The sequence below is a fragment of the Grammomys surdaster genome, unplaced genomic scaffold, assembly GCF_004785775.1.
Source record: "Grammomys surdaster isolate TR1022 unplaced genomic scaffold, NIH_TR_1.0 126219, whole genome shotgun sequence".
NCBI classification, from domain to species: Eukaryota; Metazoa; Chordata; class Mammalia; order Rodentia; family Muridae; genus Grammomys; species Grammomys surdaster.
The window spans coordinates 2,607,266-2,634,499 of NW_021621022.1; the positions used below are offsets into that span (position 1 = coordinate 2,607,266).

Here is a 27,234-nt window from a genome sequence, read left to right on the forward strand (position 1 = left end):
TGTCAAACATCTTTATCACTGAATTCTCTCTCAAGCCACTACCTGGAAGTTGGACTTAGGGGCCTGAAGTTAAGTTTCCCGGGAAGGGTTGGAGGGAGACAGGTTGGCAGCACCAATGTTAAACATTTCCCAAGGCTGATTGACTTATTAACTGATAGTGGGAAGCCAAACTATTACAGGTTGGGAGCCAAAACTATCTCCACCTATCTTAGCCTCTAGATAGCCATTTATTGCCCACCCCTTTGTTTGACCTAACGTCCTTGTGACTATTAGGTAAATCCTTTGGGAATGTACAAACAAGACCCCTAGCTTCCAACAACCCTGTGCTGGTTAATTTTTCGTCAACAAGACACAAGCTAGACTTACTGGGGAAGAAGGAACCTCGATTGAGAAATTGCCTCCATCAGATTGGCCTGTAGGTAAGTCTGTGGGGCATTTGCTTGATTAATGACTGATGTGGCAGGACCCGGCCCACTGTGTACACGGCACCCCTAGGCAGGTAGGCTTGAGTTGTGTAAGAAAGAAGGCCAAGCAAGCCAAGGGGAGCAAGCCAATAAGCAGCACGTTCTACCATGGTCTCTGTTTCAGTTCCTCTACTGGCTTCCCTTCATGATGGACTGTAACAGAGGTTCTCAACCTGTAGACTCTTTGGGGTGTGTGTGTGTCAAATATCAGATATCCTAGATATCAGATATTTACATTAGGATGCGTAACAGTAGCAAAATTACAATTATGAAGTAGCAACAAACTAATTTTATTGTTGGGGGTCCATAACACAAGGAACTGTATTAAAGGGTTACAGTATTAGGAAGGTTGAGAACCACTAACTATGAGCTGTAAAATGTAACTAATCTTTTTTTTTTTCCCCCAAGTAGCGTTTGGTCATGGGGTTCATCACAGTAATAGAAGCAACAAGGACAAATCCAAATAAGAATGCTTCAGATAATGTCCGAGGGCTGTAATAGCTACTTCCTGTCTTCACTGCTATGGCTGATCTGATGTTTCCATCCATGTATTTTAAAATGTCTTAATTTGAGCTGGAGAAATGGCTCAGTGGTTAAGAGCACCAGCTGTTCTTCCATGGGATCTTTATTGATTCCCAGCACTGACACGGTGGCTAAGAATCATCTGTAACTCCAGTTCCAGGGGATCCTACACCTTCTTCTAGCCCCTAGGGCCACCTGGTATACCGTAATACACAGACATACACACTGCAAAACATCCATATACATAAAATGATTTAATTGTTTTAAGTCTAAAATTTATGATTTTGTTATAAAAACTTCATGAAACTGTTGCCATGTTAGAATATGACATTCAGGGTCACCTGATTGTGTTTCCGGTCCATGGATTTTACATCTGGCTCCAGAAGGAACTTCCTCCCCATTTTGAGAGCTGTGTTTTCTGTGTCAGCATGATCTCACATGTGTTCCTCTTCCCAGTGTGGTCATGTTGAATAACTCTCTGTCTCTGTCTCTGTCTCTCTCTGTCTCTGTCTCTGTCTCTCTCTGTCTCTCTCTCTCTCTCTCTTTCTGTCTCTCTCTCTCTCTCTTTCTCTCTCTGCTATTCACTATTATCTGTCTCTTTGGTAAGTATATTGAGAGTATGTGGCCATGCCTAGCTTTTCTGGGGTACAGGCCCAAAAGCTCCAGTAATCAAGAGGTTTCTAAGTAGTAGGGGCTTGATATGAACAGTGTGATCCCAGAGCAAGTATCAGGTCCAAAACAAAGTTGAGGAATCTGCCCTGTAACAAGACCTGAAAGGTCCATGGGCCCCATAGCTGTAAGGTCTCTTCCAACATCCCTGAAGTGATAAGGGTTGGTTGTCCATGTGCAGAAATGCCTACTAGGTCTGAATCCTGACTGGTGACTAAAAGACTGTGAGAGAGCCATATTGGGAGCACCCTGCTGGTGGCTTCCTGGCTTCAGAGCCACAGGCTTTGGTGCCAGACTGGCTCTCCAAGTCTGTCCCTGCCTTGTATCCTGTGCTTTTTGGTCAGCAAAGTAAGCCTCTGTGAGCCCAGCTTACAGACAGTGGGTGTGATGGTTTGTATATGCTCAGCCCAGGGAGTGGCAATATTAGAAGGTGTGGCCTTGTTGGAGTAGGTGTGCCACCATGGGCATGCGCTTTAAGACCCTCATCCTACCCTCATCCTAGCTGCCTGGAAGCCAGTCTTCCACTAGCAGCCTTCAGATGAAGATGTAGAACTCTCAGCTCCTCCTGCACCATGCCTGCCTGGATGCTGCCATGTTCCCACCTTAATGATACTGTACTGAACCTCTGAACCTGTAAAACAGCCCCAATTAAATGTTGTCCTTATAAGAGTTGCCTTGGTCATGGTGTCTGTTCACAGCAGTAAACCACTAAGGCAGTGGGGGTAGAGTCTGTCACTGCTAGGGTTCAGGCTTTGGCTTTCAGCACAAACCCAGACAATTAAAACATGGATAAGCATCCTCTAGTCCACACTGATCCAAAGCAGCATGGACTGGGAGTGTGGCTCAGCTGGCACAGTGCTCACCTAGCATGCACAAAACTCATGGTGGTGGCACATGCCCTTAATTCTAGCACTAGGGAGATGGAGAGAGAGGAGTCAGATGTTAAAGGTCATTTCAAGTTACATTGGAAGTTCAAGGTCAGCCTAAGCTGAGACTCTGAGTCTTGGTCACTGTTCTATTGTTGTGAATAGACACCATGACCAAGGCAATTCTTATAAAGAACTGAACTGGGGACTTACTTAACGCTACAGAGGTTAGTCCATTCTCATCATGTGGGGAGTATGATAGCACACAGGCAGACCTGGTGCTGGAAAAGTAGTAAGAAGTCTATATCCTGATCCATAAACAAAGTGAGTGGCGGCAGGGAGGGGCATGGTCTCTTAAAACCTCAAAGCCCACCCCAGTGACACACTTCCTGCAATAGAGCCACACCTCCTAATCTTAATGATCCTTTCAAGTAGTGTCAGGCCCTGATGTCTAAATACATAAGCTCTGAGTTTAAATACATAAGCCTATGGGAGCCTTCCTTCCTTCCTTCCCTCCCTCCCTCCCTTTCTTTTTTTCTTTTTTATTCACTTTGCATCCCAGTCATAACCCTCTCCCTTCTCTCTTCCTAGTCCCACCCTTACAAATCTCTCCCTCCATTGCTCCCTCTTCTTTTGTCCAGAGAAGGGGAACCGCCCTTGGGTACCACCCCACCCTGGGGCATCTAGTCCCAGCAGGTCTAGGCACTTTCTCTTCCACTAAGGCTTAACCAGGCAGTCCAAGTTTGGGGGAAGGGGATCCAAAGGCAGGGAAGAGAAAAGAGAGAGAGAGAGAGGGAGAGAGAGAGAGAGAAAGAGAGAGAGAGAGAGAGAGAGAGAGAGAGAGAGAGAGAGAGAGAGAGAGAGCGCACTATGAGGCCATTCTTATTCAAACCACCACACCCTGTCTTAAAACAAATGAACAAACAAATAAAAACAACAGCCAAGAACAACAACAAACAGTATAATGGCTCACATCTTTAATTCTAGCACTAAGGAGGCAGAAACTGGGAGATCTCTGTGAATTCAAGACCAGTCAGGGTTACACAGTACAGCCCTGTTTCAAAAACATGAACAAATTCTCCTCCAGTCTTCAGCTGGTGTACTGAAGGATGTTTCTCTTTCCTGAGTGTTTATAACTATTCCTAACAGTGCATTAAAATATCTAGCTCCAGTTTGTTTCAGATCCACATATGCAGTTAAAAAGCAATGAGCAACACGTGCATGCTGTACCACAAAAAGGAATGGGGGTGTAGTGGGGTGGGGTGGGCTTCCAAGGAATGAAAAATGAACATAGTGTTATAGGGGATAAAAGAGAAATGAGAATGGGAAGGAATTTTTGATCTGAAATTCACTGGCTCTGCCTGGCAGTCACTGAGCCGAGAAACAGATCTTCTTCTGCCTTTGGATTCAAACTATTAGTCCATTTTTCTGTTGCTATAACAAAATACTGGAGAATGAATATTTTATTTTGAAGGGAGAGAGAGAGAGAGAGAGAGAGAGAGAGAGGTTCATTTAATCCACTTTAAAGATTCAAGTGCCTGGCACCAGCATCAGCTTCAGATGGCATTGGTGGCTGAAACACAACCCAGAAGAGAAGCAGCCAAGGAATCACTTTATGCAAGAAACCAAACTTGCTGTGTGGTCTTGCTTCCTAAGAACCAGCTCTTGGAAAACTCACCTGGTCTTCAGGACCAGTACTGATCCCTTCCAAGGGCTTAATGCCTGACCTTGTATAGTACTAGAGCAGGGTTAAAGGTCCCACCATACTGAGGACCAAGCTTCTAGCCCACAAATTTGGGGGACAAACCACAGCGGACTTAAACTGGAACTTAGACCACCTGGTCCTCAGGCCCACACACACTCCACCTAGAACTAAACCCCTTGCTCTCCCACATTTCCAACATGCAGGTTTGGGGACTTCAGCTCCATAGCTGTGGGAGGCAATGTCGTAATCTTTCTCATTCTCCAGAGTACCCTGAGTATTCATTCATCAGTATTCATGGGGGACTTTGAAGCCACCCCTAAGGCTGGCTTGGCTGCTTAAATGCTTGACCGCTCAATCCTTTATATGAAATGGCATGTTTGCATACCACTAACTTACATCCTCCTTTGAATGTTAGATTTTCTCTAAATTTATAGTGCTTAATAAAATATAAAATATAAACAATAAAATATCAATGTGACTATTTAGGGAATGTCACATTCAGTACAAACACAATTTACTGTCAAATACTTTTTTTTTTGTCAAATACTTTCAATTCATGGTTAGTTTAATCACCATATGTGAAACCCTCAGACACAGAGTATACACAGGGATTTGGTCTCAGCCAGGAGTACGGAAACAAGTCCCCCTTAGATACCAAGGGCTGGGTGTAGCTAAGATAAAGACATTAGTGTGGAACTTAACAAAATAAGAATGGGAAAGATGGGTACTGGGACACAGAAACACAGAGGTTTTCCCCTCGGCTCTGGTTAAAGCAAAGATCAGCCAATGTGTCTATAAGCCAGGGAATGCCAGCGACTGGCTGCCAGAAAGCCTACGCTTAAATTGCTAATCAGGGAAGAGTCCTACCTGCAATGTGTTTTCAGAGTATTTTGTGATTTTTTTTTTCTACCATTTCCTCTCTTACTGCTGTTTTCCATGTTGAGATGTTGGGTGTTTTGTTTCATTTTCATAGGATATGCTTTTATTTCCTTCTCATTTTTTATTGTATTCTGTATTTTCTGACTACAATGAGAATTAATATGGCTTAGGGTTTTTATTGCTGCAATAACCAAAAACCAAGTTGGAGAGAAAAGGATTTATTTGGCTTATACTTCCATATCACTGTTCATCATCAAGGGAAGACAGGATAGGAACTCAAACAAGACAGGAACCTGAAGACAGGAGCTGATGCACAAACGATGGAGAGGTACTGCTTACTGGCTTGCTCAGTCTGCTTTCTTGTAGAACCCAGGACTACCAGCCCAAAGATGGGACCATCCACAATGGACTGGGTCCTCCCCCATCAATCATTAAGAAAATACCCTACAGTGAGATCTTATAGAGGCATTTTCTCAATTGAGGTTCCTTCCTTTCAGATAACGCTAGCTTGTGTCAAGTTGACGTAAGACTAGTCAGCACGGTAACTGATGATCAAGGATCATCTGAAATCAGCTAGAGAGTAAACCTCTGGCCACACCCGTGAGGAATCTCCTAGATGAGCCAGCCTGGAAGACTGTCTGTGGATACTATTTTGGTTATTAATTGATGTGAGAAGACCCATCTTAATTGTGGACAGGATCATTCCAAGAGCATGTGTGCAGGGGCGTCAGTGTGCATCCTGACTGCACAGACAGAGAAGTTAAATGTGGACAGGATCATTCCAAGAGCATGTGTGCAGGGGCGTCAGTGTGCTTCCTGACTGCACAGATGGAGAAGACAGGCAAGGAGTAAGTGGCAGAGCCTCTGTGCTTCCCGGATGTGGATGCGATGTGACCAGCTGTTCAAGCTCCAGCTGCCCTGGCCTCCTCATCATGATGGACTGTGGACTATTCCTTGAACTGTGATTATAAACTCTCTCTGCCTTAAGTTTGTTTTTGTCAGTGCAGTCTATCACAGCAATAGGAAACAAATGAACACAGTAACCTGGAGCTATAAAAATATATATATAACTTGAATTAATGTTCTTTTTATTTTAAAAGACTTATTTATTTTATGTATAGGAGTACACTGTAGCTGTTTTCAGACACACCAGAAGAGGGCATCGGATCCCATTACAGATGGTTGTGAGCCACCATGTGGTTGCTGGGATTTGAACTCAGGACCTCTGGAAGAGCAGTCAGCGCTCTTAACCTCTGAGCCATCTCTCCAGCCCTTGAATTAATGTTCTAATAGTTTAGAAATAGCATGGAAGCTCCATCCCGAGGTCCTCAGTTCTTCATCCTTCCTCATGAGTGCCCAAGCTTTCTTCATAACACAGATTAAATGTTGGGCATGTGTACATTCTTACAAGCATGTGGAGTTACAATCCAAACTGCAATCCTTTTGTACTCACTCACATATTCCTATCGAAGACAAACATTTGCTCACCCACATTCAAGCTATTTTCTAGTACCTTTTATTTCACCCTGTACGTCTCCTGTGAGCATTCTCCAAAGGCCATGTCTAGTGATAATAAACTCCTTAACATAGATTAACAATCTTAAATTTTAAAACGTATATGGAGTAATGGCTCAGCATTAACGAAGCACTGCCTACTCTTCCAGACACCTGGGTTCATATCTCAGCACCCACATGGCAGCTCATAATTGTTTGTACCTCAAGTCCCAGGGGCTCTCATGCTCTCTCTAGCCTCCTTAGAAACTGTATGGATGTAGTACACAGACACACATGCAGGCAAAACAGCCATATAAAATAATGATGATAATAATAATAGCAATAACAATAGCAATAACAATAGGAATACAGCAATTTCAACTGAAACAGAACCAAAAGCCCTCACAAATTTTTCAGAGATGGTAAAATCAGATTCCATACAGCAACATTTGAATCCATTCTAGTTTTATTACTACTATCAAGAAATTTAACACCAGCATCTACATAACAGTCCTCTGAGGCAGAGGGAGAACATGACACAAAAATACTATGCAGCAAACAGTACCACACTCAAGAGGCTGTTTCTCAATGTCATATACCAAGTGACAAATCAAATCAGGGGGACTGGCTCCAGTTACATGACATAAATCAACTCATTACTAACTGAACACTACAGGTAGAAATGTTACTACAGGTAAAATGTTGTGCAGACTTTCAAACACTTAGAAGTTTCCCTAAGAGTTTATGTGTGCATACAAACGTGCAAAGAGAGACATACAATATAAAAACTGTTCTGTACAGCATTCTCAAGCTTCAGCAAAGCATACATTTCATGCACGTTTTGCCACACAGTGCAACTTTATTGTTTAAGACACGAATGATAGTGCACTTCCATCCAAAGAGCCACATTCAAATATGGGATGCAATCCTTATGCTCAGCTATTGAAGAAATACACATTCTTTCTCTAAATTAAGTTGTGCAAGTACAATTATTTTTAATGTAACTCTAGTAAATCTCTAAGGACTAAGCAACAGGTTTTAGGTACGCTTGTGGGAATACCCCACCTTCCCCGAGTCTTGCAGTTTAAAGTGGAGCCAATGTCTCAACACAACAGCGGCGGGCAGTGCTGCACAATGCCACCTTATCACAAGTCACAGTCAACCCTTGACTTGCAGGAGGCTAAAGAGAAAGGCTCTCACAGCTGGCTCCCTCCATGAGGACAATTCAGTACCTACAGGGAGCTCCGCCTGCTCACTACATGCAAACTTTGCACTTCTGCAAGGCTGTTCATCTTAAGAGAATTGTTCAGAAGTTTACAACCTAGTCCTACAATCTTGAGTTTCCTCTGGGATGGCTGAGCAAAGGAAACAGCTGCTGTGGACAGTGGATTATGAGACAGAGTGAAAGCAGAACCAAATTTATTAGAATAAAAATTTGGAAACTTATAGTAGAAAGGACATTTTGCACACTGTACCATCTGCCAATAAATACAAATGGAGAAACCAGTCTCTTCAGATTCTCTGTTGAGATGATGGATGCCACAGCTCTGGATCGAGCGCTGTCTTTGGGCCAACTTTGCAAGGAAGCCATCTTGAAATACAATGAGAATCTCTTCTATAATCTGTACCAGATGTGCCCAAAGACATCATCTGTTGGTGAAGGTCAAAGCTTCCAGAATCAGGTAGGGGCTGGGACTAGAGTGTTCACTGCCCTCATGCAGCTGTCACTAGCATCTGTGTGGACAAGCCTCAAGGCCTCAGCTTCATATGAAATCCCATAAGCAAGCCTAACCGTGACAATGACTCCACCCCAAACCAGACCCTTCCCAGTGGTCACTCTAAGAATTGAGATGTGGATAAACACTCTGCCCCAGTTTTCACACTGGGAGATTAAATTCTGGTCAAATCTTTTATGTGATTCTGATTTCATTAACATACACCAAATCCTGCTCAAATTAAAGGATAAAATTCCACTAAACCTCATTTCTCAAAAATGAAATGCAGCAGTAAGACCCAACTGTGTCAGACTTCAAATTCAAAGAGTTTCAGACCCTGCATATAGAATTTTCAGGTGACTATCTGCTACCATCTTCCATATCTGGTGAAAAGATTACACTAAATTTTTGTCTTTTGACATTATAATTTTTCCTTAAAATAAATGTGTGTTAAGACCATTTGAATTTTATTATTCACTGTAAAGTCTTACCAACAAAGAATTTTCAGGTTTCTTAGATGATCAAGTAACTCTGGTTTTCTGATTTTCAAAAAGTTATGGACTTAAGCCCAATCATCCTTGCACTGCTGATAAAGGAGGGCCATGGCCTCTGAGACTTTCCCACAGAGTCTGTGGCCTACACTGTGATATCCCCCTCAGATGTAAGCAGAGGCTGTGGGTGAGAGGGGACCTGTGGGACCACGTAATCACTGGGTCTTACACAGCCTCACTTGCTCATGAATTGTCCCTCCGTCTTCACCAGAGGTTTCAGAGCCATGGTCATTCAGGCAACTCAGCATCACACTGACCCGGTTTCCTGAGTGAAACTGCTGTATTTATTCATTGCATCTAAAGGAAGGATACAGACAGTGTCACGCCATAAAACTCCAACTCAGTGATAACACCTGTGTTTAATCGAGTTCTTGAATTTAGGAAACTGTAGTGTTTGTTATATTAAATGACCCTTGAAAAATGGAATGATACCAAGGTTTGCTTTTAAAGCTGATATTTAGATAATCTCTATAAATCAATACTAAATGCAAGCTTGTCAAAAACAGTGATGACTGTTTTCATGGGAAACAGAAAATGGCAAAGGTACTGGAATACAGGAGTCATGACTCAGGAATGCACAGGGAAGGTTCATAAAGAAAACAGGCACAATGGGGGTGCAGCAAAGCTCTCCCTGACCAAACATAATACATTCCCCACATCTCTGTGCACAGAAGCCTTAAGGCTGGTCCACAACAGTGGGAATCACTTTTTAAAAATTACAAAGGAAAAAAAAATCTCTAGATGGTTTTTCTTATAGATCAGCTGAGAAGTTGAGGACTCTTTACACATGGCTGAGACAAAAAAAAAAAAAAAAAAAAAAAAAGGAGAAAACCTGTAGGGCAATGACAGTGACAGGGCTAGTGACTGAGCAGCCCCAAGAAAGCCAGGCAATTTCTTCTTCAAAATTCACAAAAACAGGCCTTCAGAAAGACAGCCTTGTGTGTGTTCCACTCCTCAATAAGCCAAAGAGTAGGTCAAGAGTAGAGCCGAGCTTAGAGGTGGCAGTGGGCAAACCCACGAGCGGAATCGGGACTGCTGATTGATGCCTGACCTCTGCCAAGGTGGAAGGAAGGAGGAAGGAAGAGGAGGCAGGGTGACTGGTGATGGGAAGCAGTGCTTCAGCAGTGCTTGGGCCCACACACCCTGCTGGAGTCTTAGCCTCACTCTGTAGGTAGGCTAGCCAGGAACCCACTATATATCATAGCTCAGGATGGCCTCAAACTTAAATCCTCCTGCCTCAGCCTTCCAAGTGCTGGGGTTAGAGAGGTGACACCTGCAGTGGTTCTATATTCACCTTGATATACAACTCAAAGAGAGGTCAGGGAAATGATTACATAGAGATGGAGTTGACATGGCTTTAAAACTTACTCTGCAAGTGTTCTCTTCTAGAAATGACAGCATTTGCAATAGCAAGCAGTTGTCAACTGCCATGAGACAGGCAGCTGGAAAGTAGCAAGCCACAGGCATGCAAGGGTGCAGCACTCAGAGCTGTCTGCACCACTGCACCCCTGCTTCTGACACAGCAAGGTCTCAAGCAGCTGTGTCACTGTCCTAGCTTCCAACTCCAGTGCAATCCTGTCTGCCTAATACAGGATGGGTTTACAAATGCCCGCACTGCATCAAAGTCTAGTTGTGGCACAAGCCAACTCTTAAAACATTTAAAAGTACAATACGTCATATGGAGGTAAATACCAACCAGTGCAGTAAGAACTCCGACATAAGAAGCTCACAGATGCTGCCTGTGCTGTATAGTTCTAAAAAGTGAATTCTATTCAAGTTATGGCTTCACTCACACTCATCGCTCAGAGTACATTCTGTATGTATGATCAGAAACCCAAAAAGCCTATGCAATGGTAGCACATGGCTACCAGTAAGGAACTCCTACTTCAGTTCCCTAGGGCACACACTTTTAGTGTCTATTTGCAAATTGATCTTTTCTTAATGAAGTTATCAGAGGACCACACCTGTTGCCCTTGTACTAAGATTTATCACAAATAACTATTCTGATTTTCCTCCTTGACAAAACAGGCTTTTTTAGTCCAAAACTGTTTTTGAAAAAAAATGATCATTTTATAGCTGGGAGTGGAGGATAGGGGTAAGATGACATGTTAAACATACAATTCTGGCTTCTCAACCATTTCCACCTCTATACTTGAATGCAAGCCTGGCCCATATTGTAGATGATTCTTAACTAGTCTGGACCACTGTTCAGAAACTGGTGATGGAGAGCAGCATAGGACATAGGTGTCATACATTTAGTGAGGTGACAGCACCTCCTGCTCCTAAAGTGAAGGGCCTAACAGGCCATATTTGTGTGTTAGTGACTTCTACCTCGAAGTGCTTAGAAGGCCATACCAATACAGGGATCCCACACCTACAGCCAAGTTCAAGGCTACTGTGTACATGAACTGAAGGGCAAACAGAGGGAGAGACGGACTCAGGCCTAGACAGTTCTCAGGACAGGTAGGAGATCTTTCAAGGACTCTCTGGTAGCCCATCCTCTGTTTCCAATTCAGCCAACTGCCTTCTCAGGACATTGACCTTGGCTTGTAACTCCTTGTTATATTCAATGATGTTAACCATCTCCTCATATGCTTCATCCAGGTACTTAGAAGATCTGCTCCAGCGTAGGAAGATTCCTGAAGAATCCGGGAATGAAAACAGGAGTAGGATGTTCAGGTAAGTACTGTGTCCCTGGTAACCCCACACACTACTGTACAGTTTCCCACAACTCATGTATTTGTTTAGATTTTTGTTTTGCAGCACTAGAGACTGAACCCAGGACCTTACACATGACAGACAAATGCTCTACTATGGAATGATGACCCTTCCTGATTTTGAGAAACAGGTCTCACTAAATGGGCCACGCTAGCCTGAAACTTGTGATCCTCTTGTCTAAGCCTCGAAGCAGCTAGGATTCCAGGCATGCACCACCACACCTGGCTCATCCTGTGCTTCATGATTCTCTACACAGATTCTTCAGTTACTGAAAGAATCCACACAGTAGCAAAGAACTGCAGTTGTCATAGAGATAGGTGTTTACAGGTTACAACTGGAAACACTGCTTTTATATGCTCATGAAAATAAGCTGGTAACTTACAGTGCCACGAAGTCTTCACCTTCATAACCTAAGTCACCCATTTTAAAACTGCAGACTTCTACTTGTCTGTGAGATTGCCTGCATGAGTGAAACCATTCTCACTGGGATAGTGATGGTGGTGGTGGCATCAGAGGCACAGGCTGTTACTCACACCTCACCATGCGTAACTCACATCACTCTACACCATTAGTCATCGTCCAGCTCCACAGGTAACTGCTCCTCTCCTCAGACAACAGCCACTGGCTCACTGTGGACTGAAGGGTACTTGTCATCTCAGATAACTGGTTCCAGAATCACTCCTGGGTATCACATTCTTAGATGCTGAATCTTTTACATCAAATGACAGGGTGTTTGCTTCTAACCTATGCACACAAGCATCTCAGGATGTCTGTCCTACTCAGTGTGGACACTGTAAACACTCATGGTTCTGTGCTGCTTAGAGAATGTTAATGAGACACAGAACAAACTTTTTGAAATTTCCAATCCATGACTGGTTCTGTCTGTGCATGTGAACTTCACAGACATGAAGGCCAAATGCTTAGAGAAATCTGGCTCATGTTGTTTCTATTCCACAACTACACTGTCAACTATTCTTCAATTAGAAGTCACTGTGAGTGCCTCCTAGGATGTAAGCACACAACAGTTGTGTTTCCTCCACCACTTCATCTCTAGAGCCCCACTCTGGATTGGGCATTTGTCTCCAACAGCTGGCCTCTCATTTCAGTGATTCAGTATGACAGTGGCTTTTAAGTAAACTACCTCAGAAACTGAAAATTTTTATTACATTTTATTCAGATGATGTGTGCGTGTGTTCATGTGTACATATACATGTGTGTATAAGTCAGAGAACAAGCTGCCAGACCTAGTAGGGTCTCTACTTCCACCAAATGAGTCCTGGGGACAGAACTCAAATTGTCACTGAGCTACTTCACCAGCCCCAAGATCTTTACAAAGGAAGCAAAGTGGCAATCTCTCATTTAGGAAATTACTTATTCTGTGACCTGTGGCCTTCTACAACAATCCAAAGAGTAAGCAGAGAGGTTCTGCCTCATCACAGATTTAAACCACAGGCGCCTGCTCAGGGAACCTAGATACTGATAAAAGGATTTAGTTTCCCTGTACTCTAAGGAGGGAGGCACCTAGAGGGGGATGCCAAAAGGAACAAGAGGCAGTCCAGACAGAAACAGCACCACATGATGGGGAAATCACTTTCTATACACGAGCTACCCCAAGAGCACCACACATGAGAAGCTGCCGATAGACATTCACACTAATCTAGGAGAACTTCCCAAACAACAGCCTTTCTACATCTACGGTGCTTAGTGCAAACATGCATGAAGTCACACTCACTGGCTTCAAAGTGATGACAAAATTGAATGGAACATCTACTGTGTCAGTGGAATAAACACCTAATATACTTTATGTGACATCTGGTCTTTCTAAAAAAATCCAAAAAACAAAAAACCAAACTTTGCTATTTAAGGAGATTAGCTTCATGTGAAAAATTACACATGTAAGAACTTGTTTCAGAACACACTTAGAAGTGCATTATGAATGCTACTCCACATGAACAGTGGTACCTGCAGCAGCCACTGGTGTTTTGTGCTGACTTACAGATCCTACTGGAATGACTATGTGATACCATTTAACACTCATTTAACTGAAATGATGCTTAAGAAATGAAACAGAAGAACTTAGAATTTGTTCATGTCCCAGCTATCTACCACTCCTGTCAAAGAATCCCTGTTAATTAGGGCATGTTAGTCAGCTGTCATGCCCACACTGAGAAAACAGTAACACCCAAACACAGGTCTGTGGGTCACCAGCTGGCCATCTTCAAATACCAACTACTGTGGCACGTGACCCCAGGCCAGCTCAGGGCACAGCTTGGAGTATGTAAATCTCTGCACACAGTGGGGGAGTTACCTTCCCACAGCTGGAGACTCTGTGGAGCTACAGAAGGCCAGATGACCAGGTTGTTGGCTTCAAAGAGCGGATTGGTGAATTTACTCAGCTCATTGGGTCGATTGACCCATGACCACAAAGACATTGTTTTCTGCTGTAGCTTCAACTTACACCTGCTCAAAAAGAAAATCACCATTAGAGTCATTAATGACCAACAACCACCCTTAAGTGGTCATCCTAACAGGTTTTATACTACTCCCCATGTGACATAAAATAAGACTCTTAGTAGAAAAACAAAATGCTTTAGGATGAAAATATCTGTCAGAAGCAACTGCTGTGAAGCTCCTAAACCTTCTGTAAGTGACTGTGGCTAGGCTGAACTGTCACTCAGGGAATGGGGACAGTTTAATGTCACTCAGGACCCAGGGACAATTCCCAGGTAAACCAGAAGCCAGAAGACCTGTACTGAGGTTATATTTGTAACGATTCATTCCCCAAGTCTTACTTTTGAGTGTCCACCCGTTATCACATGGATGCAGTTGTCCTCAGAGGGCACTGTGAGCTACCCAGTGAGTACTAGCAACACAGCGTGGGTCCTCCATGTGAGCTGTATGAGCTCTTCACTGCTGAGCCTCCTCCAGCCCCCAGGCCACAATTCTGATGGCTTAGCAGTTTTTCACTAGACAGTCACTTAATTTCTCTGCATCTTATTCACCTAAACTACAGAAGAGGAAGGAGGGTATGCCTGGCTATATCATAACTTGTCTCCCAAATATATGAAACTATGATCATACATCAAGACACTAACAGGAAACTGGCTAACCTGCTTCAAGCTTTTAAACAGTGCGTCAACTAATTTGAATCCAGCAGCAGAAAGCCTGGGGCTCCCTCTCCCCGAGCACATGCTTGGCTCATAAGGTGTCTGTACCTTGTGTGATTTAATTTGTATTTAACTGGAGATTCCTCTTCCTCCTCCTTCTTCTTTAAAGATTTATTTATTCTACAAATCAGTACATTGTAGCTGTCTTCAGACACACCAGAAGAGGGCATCAGATCCTATTACAGATGGTTGTGAGCCACCATGTGGGTGCTGGGAATTGAACTCAGGACTTTGGAAGAACAGCCAATGCTCTTAACTGCTGAGCCATCTCTCCAGCCCAGATTCTACCTTCTCAGAAACGGCATTCACACACACCCAAATCCCAATGTCTTTTAGGAAGTGACCTGGTGTGAGCTCACTCACCTTTCACTTTCATTGTTGCCCAGGAATGTTCCGAACTGTGAGGCATAAGCATGCTCAAAGAGCATGATGAGAAAATGCTCATTAAACTCAAAGGAGCAAGGGAACTGCCGGAGGATCTGCCACACACAGTCCAGGAAGAGAAGAAACACGGGGGCCTCCCACTTCTGCTTGCTGCTGCAGTAGGCTGACTGTGCGCAGCGCTGCTGGAACGGGTGACCAGCCTAGTGGAAAACAGAAATGACCACGTTATGGTACACCCAAGAACAGCAGTTCACACAACCACAGGGCAATTGTATTTACTGGAATACCATAAAGCCAACGAATGTAGTTCCTGCTTGGATGAGTTTTGGGGTTAAAAATGACTAACTTCTGCAACTAAAAAAAAATGATAATTTCTAAACCCTTGGCAAAGCTGTGTAGTGAGGGGATGAACGAGGGGACTGAAAATGTCCTTCAGACATCAAATGCAAGGTAAAGCTTAAGTAATGACGGATTTATAAAATTCTCAGACTTGATTTCAGCTACTCCCAAGGTGTGTCTGCTAACAGTCATTATATAGCATTACACTAACATCACAGGGCAATGGTGTGTCCTAGGGAGAAAGAAAAGAACAGGATAAGAGTCTGTAGTGACAATGACAGGACATGAAGGAAATGAATCAACTTCATGTGTGAATGGAGGCTTTGTTCTCAAATACATCATGAAAGTGATGACCTTTGGATCTTAAAGGAAGTGTAGGCTGGAGCAGGACAGACAAGAGGCAGACTGTGTGGAAGTCCAGTCTCGTGATCACAGTCCCACCCTCCCTCCTGCTTGGTTATCTGTATCAAGATTCAGCTCATGGAAAACCTTCTATGTTTAACAGTCTTTCTGTTTCCCACACTGGTAACAAACACAAGTTGAAGATCCCTTGTCTGACTGGGACCAGAAGTACTCTGGCTCCAGCGTTTTTCATAGTCTGAAAAGTGTGTGTGCAACATGAGATATTTTGGGGATGGAACCTGAGCCTATCAGTACACGCCTTATCCACACAGCCCGAGGGTGGTTCTGTGCAGTCTCCTTCCACACCTGCGTTCCCACTGCAGTAAGCACAGGCCGTCAGGAGCAAGCATTTTGGAGCACTGGGGATTTTCCCATTAGGGACGCTCAACCTGCACAAGTGTGGGCCATATAAACAGAGAGGTGCTGGGACAGGACTGCCGCTCTGTGGTGGAGCATCTGCTTACGTGTACGCAGGCCCAGTTCAACAGATAACATAGGAGACTGAGAGACTGGAAGCTAATGGTAAGTCTAAATTCTTATTTAGGTGAAGGTAGATTATCTGACTCTCAGAAAATTAAACATACAACTTAAAAATTTTAAGTAACCAAAATTTCATGCGTAATGTTAGAACTATAACTGAGAGTTCGATCCCAGTGACTGGCAGTCCCTTCCATTCCAGCAGCGTTCTCACCTGCAGCCACTCTCTCTCTATCAGGGCCTCAAAGCCTCGGATGGTCCTGCTTCTCGGTTCCAGGATGATCTGGGCCAGAGAAGTCACCTGCAGTGTGGAGTCAGTCCCTTCTGTCCCATGAATCAACACTGAGGCACCTTCCCTGAGAGGAAAACCCAGAGCACTGATGAGCAACTCCTTAAAGAGCATTTCCACAGTAGAGTGTGCTTCAGTCTGAGCTGCGCCGTCAGTAGGATACGGAGTCTAAATGAGACACTGGGCAGAGGAGACTTCCCTTGGGGAAAACATGAGACTATAGTGAATCTCAAACTTCATATAGCAAGAATCCTTTTGTGCCAACAAATCTCACAGCACTCTCCAACTGACCTTCTAAGCCTTTACAAAACCACAGACAGTCCCTGTCACAGCAGGTACTTGCCTTTACCGCCTTAGTGGTTGAGCAAACTCTGTTCCCACCAAACTTATAGCCACACTTTAAAATTATTCTTCCAACATTGAACTCAGCCTCTCCCCGATCAGCCTTCACCAACTGTAATGGAACCAAGAATCAAGTTCTAAACAACACTCTGATACAAACAAGTGGGAAAAGTGTCATCTCTAAAGCCTGATGCTAACACCACTGCCCATGAATCACCAGGTGCTTGGGACCCCAGGATCCTAAAGAGACCACACCCTGCCTTCTTCCAGCCTTTGTATTGAAACCACAGTGAAGACATTTTTGGAAAAAGGACATTTCATATTTAAGATCTACTAAACTATTTTCTACTTAGGATCTACTAAACTATTTTCCCGTGTACATGCATATCATAGAGTAATAATGAAAGACAATTTCCTATTTTCACTTTTACTGTAAACATTAAGTTTTATGCCATGCTTAGCACTGCTATAGTAATGGATATATAATGTTTCATTAAGCAACTAAATTATAATTTACTTAGTCCTATACATTTTATGATACTATGGTTGATGTACTTGTCTGTGGGATTATATTAGAGCTCTTAATATGCAAATAACAGACTCCACCAATGGTAGGCTATGGTGGTTTGAAGAGGAATGGCCCCCATAGACTTATGTATTTGAATGCTTGGTCATAGGTAATGGCACTATTAGAAGGTGTGGCCTTGTTGGAGTAGCTGTGTCTTTGTTGGAGAAAGTACGTCACTCGGAGAGGGCTTTGAAGTCTAAGAAGCTCAAGTCTGGACAGTGTGTCTCAGTCTCCCCCTTGCTGCCTGTGGATCTAGGTGTAGAAGTCTCAGCTCCTTCGCCTGCACCATGTCTGCCTGCATGCTGTCATGCTCCCTGAATGATGATAATGCACCAAACCTGTGAACTGTATGTAAGCCAGTCCCAATTAAATGTGTCCTTTATAAGAGCTGCAGTGGTCATGGTGTCTCTTCACAGCAATGGAACACTAAGACATAGGTTAGATAACCTCACTGTTAGAATAAAATCTAGTAATTATGCTACAGAGTTTGAACAGATACTTTGTGCCTTTCATACATATTGAATATATATCTCTTAACTATGTGTGCTGTTTATTCTGAACTTAAGGTTGATTTCTACATTTTGAGCAATTAGTTATAAAGCCAATTTCTAATGGAGGTCTAAATCCCAATATATCTGAAAAGGGTCCCCTTGGAGAGTTGAAGGCAGTCAGCCACTCCTGGGCTTCTCCTCCCCTCACTGTGCTGTTAGTACTTCTGGAAAGGCAGCCATGGAGGTGAGGCCAGGCTGGAGACATGGCTGAGCAGCTAGTGTTTACCTGGCTCACAGAATGCCCTGGGTTCTATCCTCAAAACAGTACGGTGGTGTACTCCGACAGTCCCAAAGTGGAAGCAAAGGTGATCAGAAATTTAAGGTCATCCTGAGCTATAAAGCAAGTTCTAGGCTAGGCTGGGATACATAAGACACTCTGGGGAAAGCCTCTCTACTCATAAGGAGTAATTTGGTAGACTTTGGCTACATGAGAAAAAAATGTCCATGTCAGCAGTGTGTCCTTCTGAGCTGATGGCTTCTTGGCCCATTTAACTGGCTAACTCCCAATCTACCCCCAAACAAACAGCAGTAGCTGTGTTCTCCATCCCCTCTTTACTAACTTTTATCATAAGATCTTAAGCAACCCACTCCAGTTTCTCCCAAGCCTTGAAAAAAACGAAGAATGTATTTCTTTAATTTGGAAGCAACAAACAAGTTACCATTTCAAAGAGCCTTATACAACTTATACCTACCTATGGCTTCAGTGGGAATCCCCTTCTTTAAAAAGCTCTATGCTTCTGCAACAATTTATACATCCTCCTGCCTCTGCTCGTTTTTCTGCCTTGAATCTGCCTTGGGAGCCTTTAACGGAGTGAATTCCGAGATCACTTGGCAAACTGCACAACCACCATCAAAATTTCCCAGCTGAGACGGGAGTAACTACCCAGACCAAGTGCTTTAGAAGAATAAATCCAGCATAGGAGAGAGAACAGCAACACCATGTGACAGTATTATCCACTGAGACTGTGAAGAAAACTTCCTTTCATTCTTTCTTATGGTAAATTCATAATTTAAGGATTGCACACAAAAAGTAGACCTGTGGTACTTAAAAAAAGTGTCATCAGAGGCATCTACATGGACATTAATCACATTCACTTAACAGACATGGTCTAGTTAAGATCAGACCCACACATCATCACCAGTAACTGTAAGCAGACCCCACCATGTGGTATCTGATAAAGTTATCTGGATGCTGACGAGTGAGAACAGACCTGAATGCGCTCTATGCACACGTCTGGATAGGAATGATGTCTGGTTATCACTGAGTCCCAACCAGGGAGGTCAAGCACATGCTACCTGTCAATGCACTGGGCCGCCAGGCAGGCAGTGGTCAGAATCTCCTTGATGTGTGTCAGCCAGTTGGAGGCCTCCAACTTGCCCAGCCATCGGTCCATGTTGTGGGTTTGTTCATTACATGCTTCCACGAGTTTGATTAGGCTCTCCTGAAGAACATGGTATCTTTTAAAACAAGAAAGAAAGTTACAGAAAGAAAGACAAATAAAACAGAATGATAAAGGAAACAAACCCAAATCCATCTCCGGTGCATTCAGTGGCAAAGCAATTCAGAACACTTATACTGCTATGCAGCAAACTGAAGACTGAGGATTGAAAGTGACTTTTAGCACTACTGCAAAGATGCTTCAGTGTCTCATGGCAAACTGTTCCTGATGACTGAACAGAGAGGGCCCAGTCCACGAAGCTGAAGTTGGATTACCTGAGAGGGCAGAGGCCCTGTAACCATCTGATCCCAAGACTTGGGGCAACTTATACCGCTGATCCTACAGCTGCTAAATGATCTAGATTACATATCCAGGTCTCAGCAGTGATAGCCACGACCAGCACAAATCCTATTCAGTTTTGCTCCAAGACCCCTTTCTCCCCCTACACACCTGCTATCCCCTGAAGAACCTATAAATCCCTCCTTTAAGGAGAAGCAAGCAGGTGGAGGAAACACAAGGAGGAAACAGGAGAGACTGAACCTCTAAACCTTCTATGTAGGAAGATATAATTATATATAGCAAATCTGTTCTGCCAGTCTGGCAACAGCTGACACTCGGTAAGAGCTCAGGGCTGAATTTAAAAAGATTGCTATCTAGTAAGGCTCATCTGTGCTTATTCAACATAAGGTTTTTTTGCTTATCTTACACAATTCAATGAAGGCTTGGGTGGAGCTCATTTGCTTAATATACCCAAGCCTTGTGTTCAATTGCTACACACACACACACACACACTAACACACCAAAAAGTGAGTTAGCTAAAATTGAAAACTCTTTAGCTAAATCAAAATTTAAAAGACAGCAAATTCAAGTAATCTAATAAGCATCGCAGGAGGAGACCCTGCATGTGATAACTCAGGAGTGGAAAGCATAGAGGGGTAGCATGATGGCAGAGCCTTTATGCAATCCAGCCAGGTGGACTGAATAATGAGGCCAGGCAGATCTCTGCAAGTCTGAGGCTAGTCTGGTCTATATAGTGAGTTTCAAGCCAGCCAGGGTTATACAGTGGCATCCTGCCTCAAAAGGAAAAAGAAAAAAGAATTGTGGACTTCTATGAGCAATTATGTACCCTAAAAAACTGAATACCCTAAAAAATGAGAAAATGAGAGAAGAGAACAACCAAGACCAAATCATGAAGAAACAAAAACGTGAACAGCACAATGAGTTAACAACCACAACAAATTGAATCAGTAATGAAAACCAAGAATCTGTAATCAAAGAAAAGCTGAGATCTTGAAGGCTTCACAGGCCACTGAACGCGTAAAGAACTAAATGTCAATCCTGCCAGTCTTCCAAAAGCCTGGAGAGAGTGCTATGAATCTACCTACTGGCCCAATATCAAAGCCGGACAAGGACAAGCAAGAGAAGATCACTGGCCAATCAGTATCCATGGTGAACACGGATGTAAAAACCACCAAAACACTAGCAAATGGAACTCAACAGCACATTTAAAGCAACATCACCCAGGACCACAACTTTCACTCACGAGGACACAACTCAAACTGTCAATACATGTGACAATGTGACGCGAGCAGTCTCCACAGTCCCAGCAAGGCATATTTCTACATCCTAACAGTGAACTGTGCAAAAAGAAATAGAAAATCTCATTCAGGGAACAGCAAAAAGAAGAAAGTACTTGGGAGTGACTTACTCAAGACTGTAAAAGATCTGTACACTGAGAGCTATAAAATGCTCAAGAAACTAATGTGGACACAAATCAGTGGAAAGAGATCTCATGTTCACGGCCTGGGAAAATGGGAAGAGTACTGTTCTACCCAAATCAATCTACAGACTGTATATAACCCTTTACAAAACTGTAACGGCAGTCACCAGAAAGAGAGGAAGGACAATCCTAAACCTCATGTGGGCCTGGACAACACACTCCACCATGCCAAGAACAGAGGCAGTCCCGCCATCCTCTCCCAGGAACGGACTTATAGAGCCGACAACTAAATCTACGGAGCTCTGGCTTTTGTCTCATGACTTTCCAAAAGTCCCAATACTGCCATAGCATGAGAGACGGAATTAGGAACCTTCTTTTCTTTCTCTTCTAGCTTAAAAACCACTTTTATTTACTGATACTTGGCCCTCTGCTTTGTTCTTTTAGGATGCTGTAAGCCATGGACCTGAGAGGCTGGTTCTACAGAACACAGGTACAGCAGTTATAGGACCACTTGAAAACTGCTGACAGAGAAGACACAAACATTCTTGTCAAAGACAAGTCGGTGAGATGATGGATATGTTGCTTTATCATTTCACAATCTACAGCTGAATCAAAACAGCACATCATGCACAACAGTGTGAACTCAAGTTTGCAGAAAATAGCCACACCTATGTTAAAGACACAGACTGACTGATTTGAACGTTGTGACTGTGGAACTGGAATGCTGCAGATTCACAGTCAATTATGTTTGGTTATCTCGTGTCCTTTAGGAGCCATCCATGCTGCCCATCTTGTGTTTGACCCAACCTTTCCACCACTGGTAAAACCTTGGAATCCATTAACTTGGCAAACCACTGGCATAAAAGCTAAGAATGCCATCATCAGACAGCACCTGAGACCTGCTAGACAACGGTTCCCCCATTTATGTAACCCACCTACCTGATGTTCTCATCAATGTATCTGGAAAATGCCTTACTTCATGTCTTTCATACTATCACTATGAAAACTTCATAAAGTCACTTCCACATTGGAACATGTCATTTTGAAGGAACTCAAATCTGTGTTTCTGGGCCAGGGTCACTGTATTTGGCTGAAGAATAAACTCACTCTTATTCTCTATGAGGTGAGAGCTGTATGCATTGACAAACATACATTTTTGTCCACTAATCCTGAGTAAAGCAGATGGGGCAGAGAAGCCCACAGTAAGTTGTCCGGCCTATTGCAGACCCTCAATCACCTAGAGTGGCTGTGATTTCTGAATAGCCAGGGGATCACCCTCTCCAATCAGCCTATAGGGAGTCCCATCACCCTGACTCATTACCTCTCAATGGACTTGTGAATCCGCCTCCACTGGGGATAATGAGCCTCCTGCTCAAAGCCACCTCCTTTGGCTCTTGCTTGCTGGGCCACATTTAGGGATCTGGTGTCAATAAGGTAGCCACGCTTTCCTGCCCTGAGGGTGGCATTTATCAGCTTCTCATCTTCCTTGCACCTCCGCCCGTTTGTGCCAGTCAGAGGCTGACCACTTCGCATAATCACCTGGAAGCACACACAGCAGTAACAGTTCAGTAGCGGTTAGCTGAAGTTCCTGAGAAGGAGCTGGATCAGGAGTCTCTCAAGAACAATCTGTGGCACTCTGTCATGGATTCTGATGAGTGTGCCATACACAAAACTCTGCATGTATTAATAACAGTTAATACTGTAAAAACAAAGATAAGCCTTGCACTTTAACACAATTCCGTTCCTGGCCCAGGGAGGTTTCATCTGTGTAACAAACCAACCCGGCTGACTGCATATACATTCTTCTCTACCCCAAACAACTGCCCACTGCCTTCACCACCCCAACCAGAAGTCTATGCCTTTCTCTTTGATAATTCCACCTTCTGGTTCTTAGTATCATGCCCCAACACTCAGATACAGGATAAAATCCTTAAGTTCTTTCCCCTTTATATTCCTATCAGATAAAATCCACAAGTTCTTTCTCTCTTTATATCCCTATCAGATAAAATCCATAAGTTTCTCTCTTTGTATCCCTATCAGATAAAATCCACAAGTTCTTTCCCCCTTTATATCCCTATCAGATAAAATCCACAAGTTCTTTCCCCCTTTATATCTCTATCACTTTATCTGACAGACTAACATAATCTTGGTGTAAATTTCCCCTTCACCTCTAATCTTGGCAGGCAAGAATTACAAAGAGAAACACAAAATAAAAAACATGCGTCCTTGTGTGGGGAATCATCTTCAGTGTTCTGAAGTTGCCTGTCTATTATTTACCCTCTACTGTCCTCTGTCATCCTCTTCCTATTCTGAGACTACCTGTCTCTGAAGACTACCATCTATGTATTTGAAAGGTTTGCTTTCTAAGCCTTTCTCAAGAAATCAGTGCCTGTTAAACCAGTCTCTTCTCGGGAATGGATTGGAGTTGTCTCAGGAAAACCTTCATCACATGCACTCACCACTCAGAAACAGGAAAACAGCTCAACCTGGCCTGCAGCCAGTTTGTGATTAAGTTTTTGGGAGGTAGAGGCAATGTTAGGAGGTGGGCCTGGATGGAGTAAACAGGTATCTAGGGATGTGTTTAGCGGATAGCCCTGTCCGATCCCTTCTTCCTGTTTCTCTCTGCTAAGGTCAGGAGCCTTTTTCTCCCCACACTCCCTCCACCATGGTGTGCTACCTCACCGCAAGCCCAAAGCAGTGGAGGCAGAGGATGGGGACTGAAACATGGAACCTGTGAGCCAGTGCGTGTCCTTCCTCCGTTAACTTGTTTCTCCACAGCAGTTGCCCATCTCTGGATCTGACCCAATAGCCTGGTGACCACAAAGAAAACCCTGCGGGATGCACCATTAGGTTTTGTCAATCTCTGATCTCTGTACACCCTAAATCTAAAGCTGTGACATCTGAAACCCACACAAGCTTTCTTGCTTTGTTGCTCCCACCCACCTGAGGTCTTCACCAATGCACTGTTACATGCATCCCCTCTGCCTTTCTTTTATTTGGGACTGCAAGAGCTTATGAAGCCTGTCACCCAGGGCAGACACTACTGTTTGGCTCAGAATAAACAGCAATTATGTTGTATTGATGCCACCAGAGGACACAAAACTACATTTAGTGTCAGTTGTTAAACACTGTAATAAAAACTGAGAAGCGATGCCGCTGCTGCCAGGACAGCTGGCCTGCTGACTAAAGAGCACACGTTTAACGCTCTGTTACGTTGATCTCTCTTTCATATTCCCACGGGGAAGGGCAGTGGAAGATAGCCGTAACTGTCTAATTTAATATGGGCAACAGAATAAGAAGCAAATCAAGAGGGGAGATAGGTCAAGACATGGAAGTACAAACCTTCAATCCTAGCACTCAAGAGGCAGAGGTAGGTGGATCTCTGAGAGTCTGAGGCCAGCCTAGTCTACAGAGAGAGTTCCATGCCTGCCAGGGCTAAACATAGAAATCCTGTCTCAAAAACACTGAGGGGGGAGGAGGAAGAGAGGGGGGAAAGGGAGGAAGAGGGGGAAGAGGAGGGGAGGGGAGAGAGCAGAAAGTAATTTGGAAAGCTCACACAGGGCAAGCTGTAGACTGCTGCATCCCCTGTGAGGAACCTAGGAAGCCCTGAGTGAAGTTTCTTGTTGATGTGAGTAGGCCATGTGTCATAGACCATTGCCACAGACCCATGGGAAACAAAGTCTTGCCCAAGGTCAGGTCAGAGAAATCGCACAACCTTCCTCTAAGTGTAAAGTTGACAGTGTATGCAAAACTAAAAAGCACAGAGCCTGCTAGCTTAGAGACCTCTCACCTAGACTAGCTTAGCCCTCCTCCCATGTCCTGTTCATAATAACCATGCTGAGGTTCCACCCTGTAGCACTGGTGCCACTCCATCAGACTATGAACAGCCTACTGGATCCCAGATTTTCTATTGCAGCAAGCAGTAAATAAGCACAGTTTCCTTCACACTGTGAAGGTAAACCCAATCTTTCTAAAGCTGAACAGTACTGAAAGAATTTAGGATGTCCTCCTCAGGAAACACCCCACTCCTGGCACCCTATAGTTTACAAGAAGGATGTATCAGTAGGAACAATCTGGCTAATGACTTCAGTCGAAAGCCACATAGAGAAGAGATCACTCGTAAGCAAAGGATCTCGCCCACCCCAGACCACTCCTGCCAGCAGAGCAGCCCCTCATACTCACCATGCCATTCTTTTTATGGTAATAGCTCAGGACTGGGAAGCGCCCCCCATGACGGAAGGCTGCCACTTTCCGAAGTGCTTCGTCATCGATGGACTTGGGCACAATGACAGTTGGTGGGTAGGAAGGGCAGATGGAAAATTCCTTATTGACATAGCTCAGTCTCCATTCACTGGTCTGAAAAACACATAGCACTTCAAAGTTTAGCAACCAAATCAGTGTCATAGAGCATCTAAGATTTAAAGTCTTTGGAGCTGATTCCCAGGGAAGCCATTCAGCAGTGAATCTGGACATCTAGCCCATACTCAAGGCCTGTAGAGGAAAAAAACTTCACCTTTCACACCAGGTTCAATAGCTCTGAAAGACTAGAGAGCAGTGTTCCTAGAACTTCTTGCCTGTGCCAAATACACCTCTTGTATTTGAAGCTTCTCTCTCGGTTTAACAATGACACAGACAGCACAGCCTCAGTTCTCCATTTTACAAGACAGCCTGGCAAATGTTTAAAGACAGTTCTTGACCCTCAGTTAAATATGCCAAGTATATCTGCAGTTTTGGTGGCCAATATCAGCCCATTTGCCTTTTCCTGGGCACTGCTTGGATTATAGTGACCTTAACACAGTACCAATAGATTCTCATTACAAAATGCTCTACTGAGTAGATATTGGCTAGAACAAATCCTTTGGTCCTCCTGCTATTTAGAAAAGAAGAATGCAGTGAGACAGGCTCATCTTTCTTTCTTTTTTTTTTTTGTTTTTTTTTTTTTTTTGTTTTTGTTTTTCGTTTTCCGAGACAGGGTTTCTCTGTGTAGCTCTGGCTGTCCTGGAACTCACTCGGTAGACCAGGCTGGCCTCGAACATAGAAATCCACCTGCCTCTGCCTCCCAAGTGCTGGGATTAAAGGTGTGCGCCACCACCACCTGGCCAGGCTCATCTTTCTTATGACAACGAGGAAACACCCCTGGAAAGCCCTTATATGTCATAAGATCATTTCTAAGTCAGCTCCTATGTTCTGGAAGTGCATGACAGGAAATCATCAAACAGTAGAAATGAAAACTGCATGTAAAATGTAAAACTGCACTTTATAGCTAAAAGCCCAAATGACATGTGCAAACATTAATATGTGCCTATAAATCCAAGTTGATCATACATATCAACCCTGGCTTACGTTAATAGAAAATTAAGTTAAATTGTGACACAGAAACTTTTTTACTTACATGATCAAATTCATACAAATTTTAATTACTTTCTTCTATTTTCAAACATTTTGCAAAAGTTTTTACTTATTTTGTTTAGTTGGTGTATGTAGGCTCAAGAGAGTGTATGCGTGTGCACATGTGCCTGTGTGTACATGTGTGCATGTGCCTATGGAGGCTGGAAGAGGCCATGGGTCTTACTAGAGCTGGAGTTACCGGCAGTTACAAGCTGCTCCATGAGGATGCTAGAGCCAAACTCAGGTCCTCTGGAAAAGCAGCAAGCTCTCTTAACCACTGAGCCATCTCTGCAGCCCCCACTTGATTATTGTATTGTTTCCACTTTGTGGTCACTTTCTCACACTTCCTTAAGCAGTTTTAACTACTGCTTTAGAATCCTTCAGACATCTGGGTCATCTTAGGCTGAGTGCCTCTTGACTCTTTCCTCAGGAGAATGGGTGCATTTCTAACTCAATGTTGGTTGCATCATGGGCCCTGTAGACATGTTTGGTGCAGAGGTAGCTTGGTTTTAGTACCCACTTACACACTGGCTAGCTTTGTGAACTCCAGGACCCACTCAGACCCTGGCTGGCTCTGTGAACTCC

The 27,234-nt window shown here is 43.7% G+C and overlaps 1 protein-coding gene across 1 annotated transcript in view; it reads right to left on the minus strand.

The window, feature by feature from the left end:
• Window positions 1–10,911: 10,911 nt before the first annotated feature.
• Window positions 10,912–27,234, minus strand: part of Mtmr9 (myotubularin related protein 9) — a 22,228-nt gene continuing 5,905 nt past the window's right edge. The window contains exons 4-10 of the mRNA XM_028758740.1: window positions 25,444–25,617; window positions 22,583–22,800; window positions 19,399–19,560; window positions 16,567–16,708; window positions 15,114–15,334; window positions 13,892–14,043; window positions 10,912–11,504 (exon numbers count right to left, since the gene is read on the minus strand). Coding sequence (XP_028614573.1) covers window positions 11,341–11,504; window positions 13,892–14,043; window positions 15,114–15,334; window positions 16,567–16,708; window positions 19,399–19,560; window positions 22,583–22,800; window positions 25,444–25,617 — 1,233 coding nt within the window. The 3' untranslated portion in view covers window positions 10,912–11,340. The remainder of the gene's footprint in view (window positions 11,505–13,891; window positions 14,044–15,113; window positions 15,335–16,566; window positions 16,709–19,398; window positions 19,561–22,582; window positions 22,801–25,443; window positions 25,618–27,234) is intronic.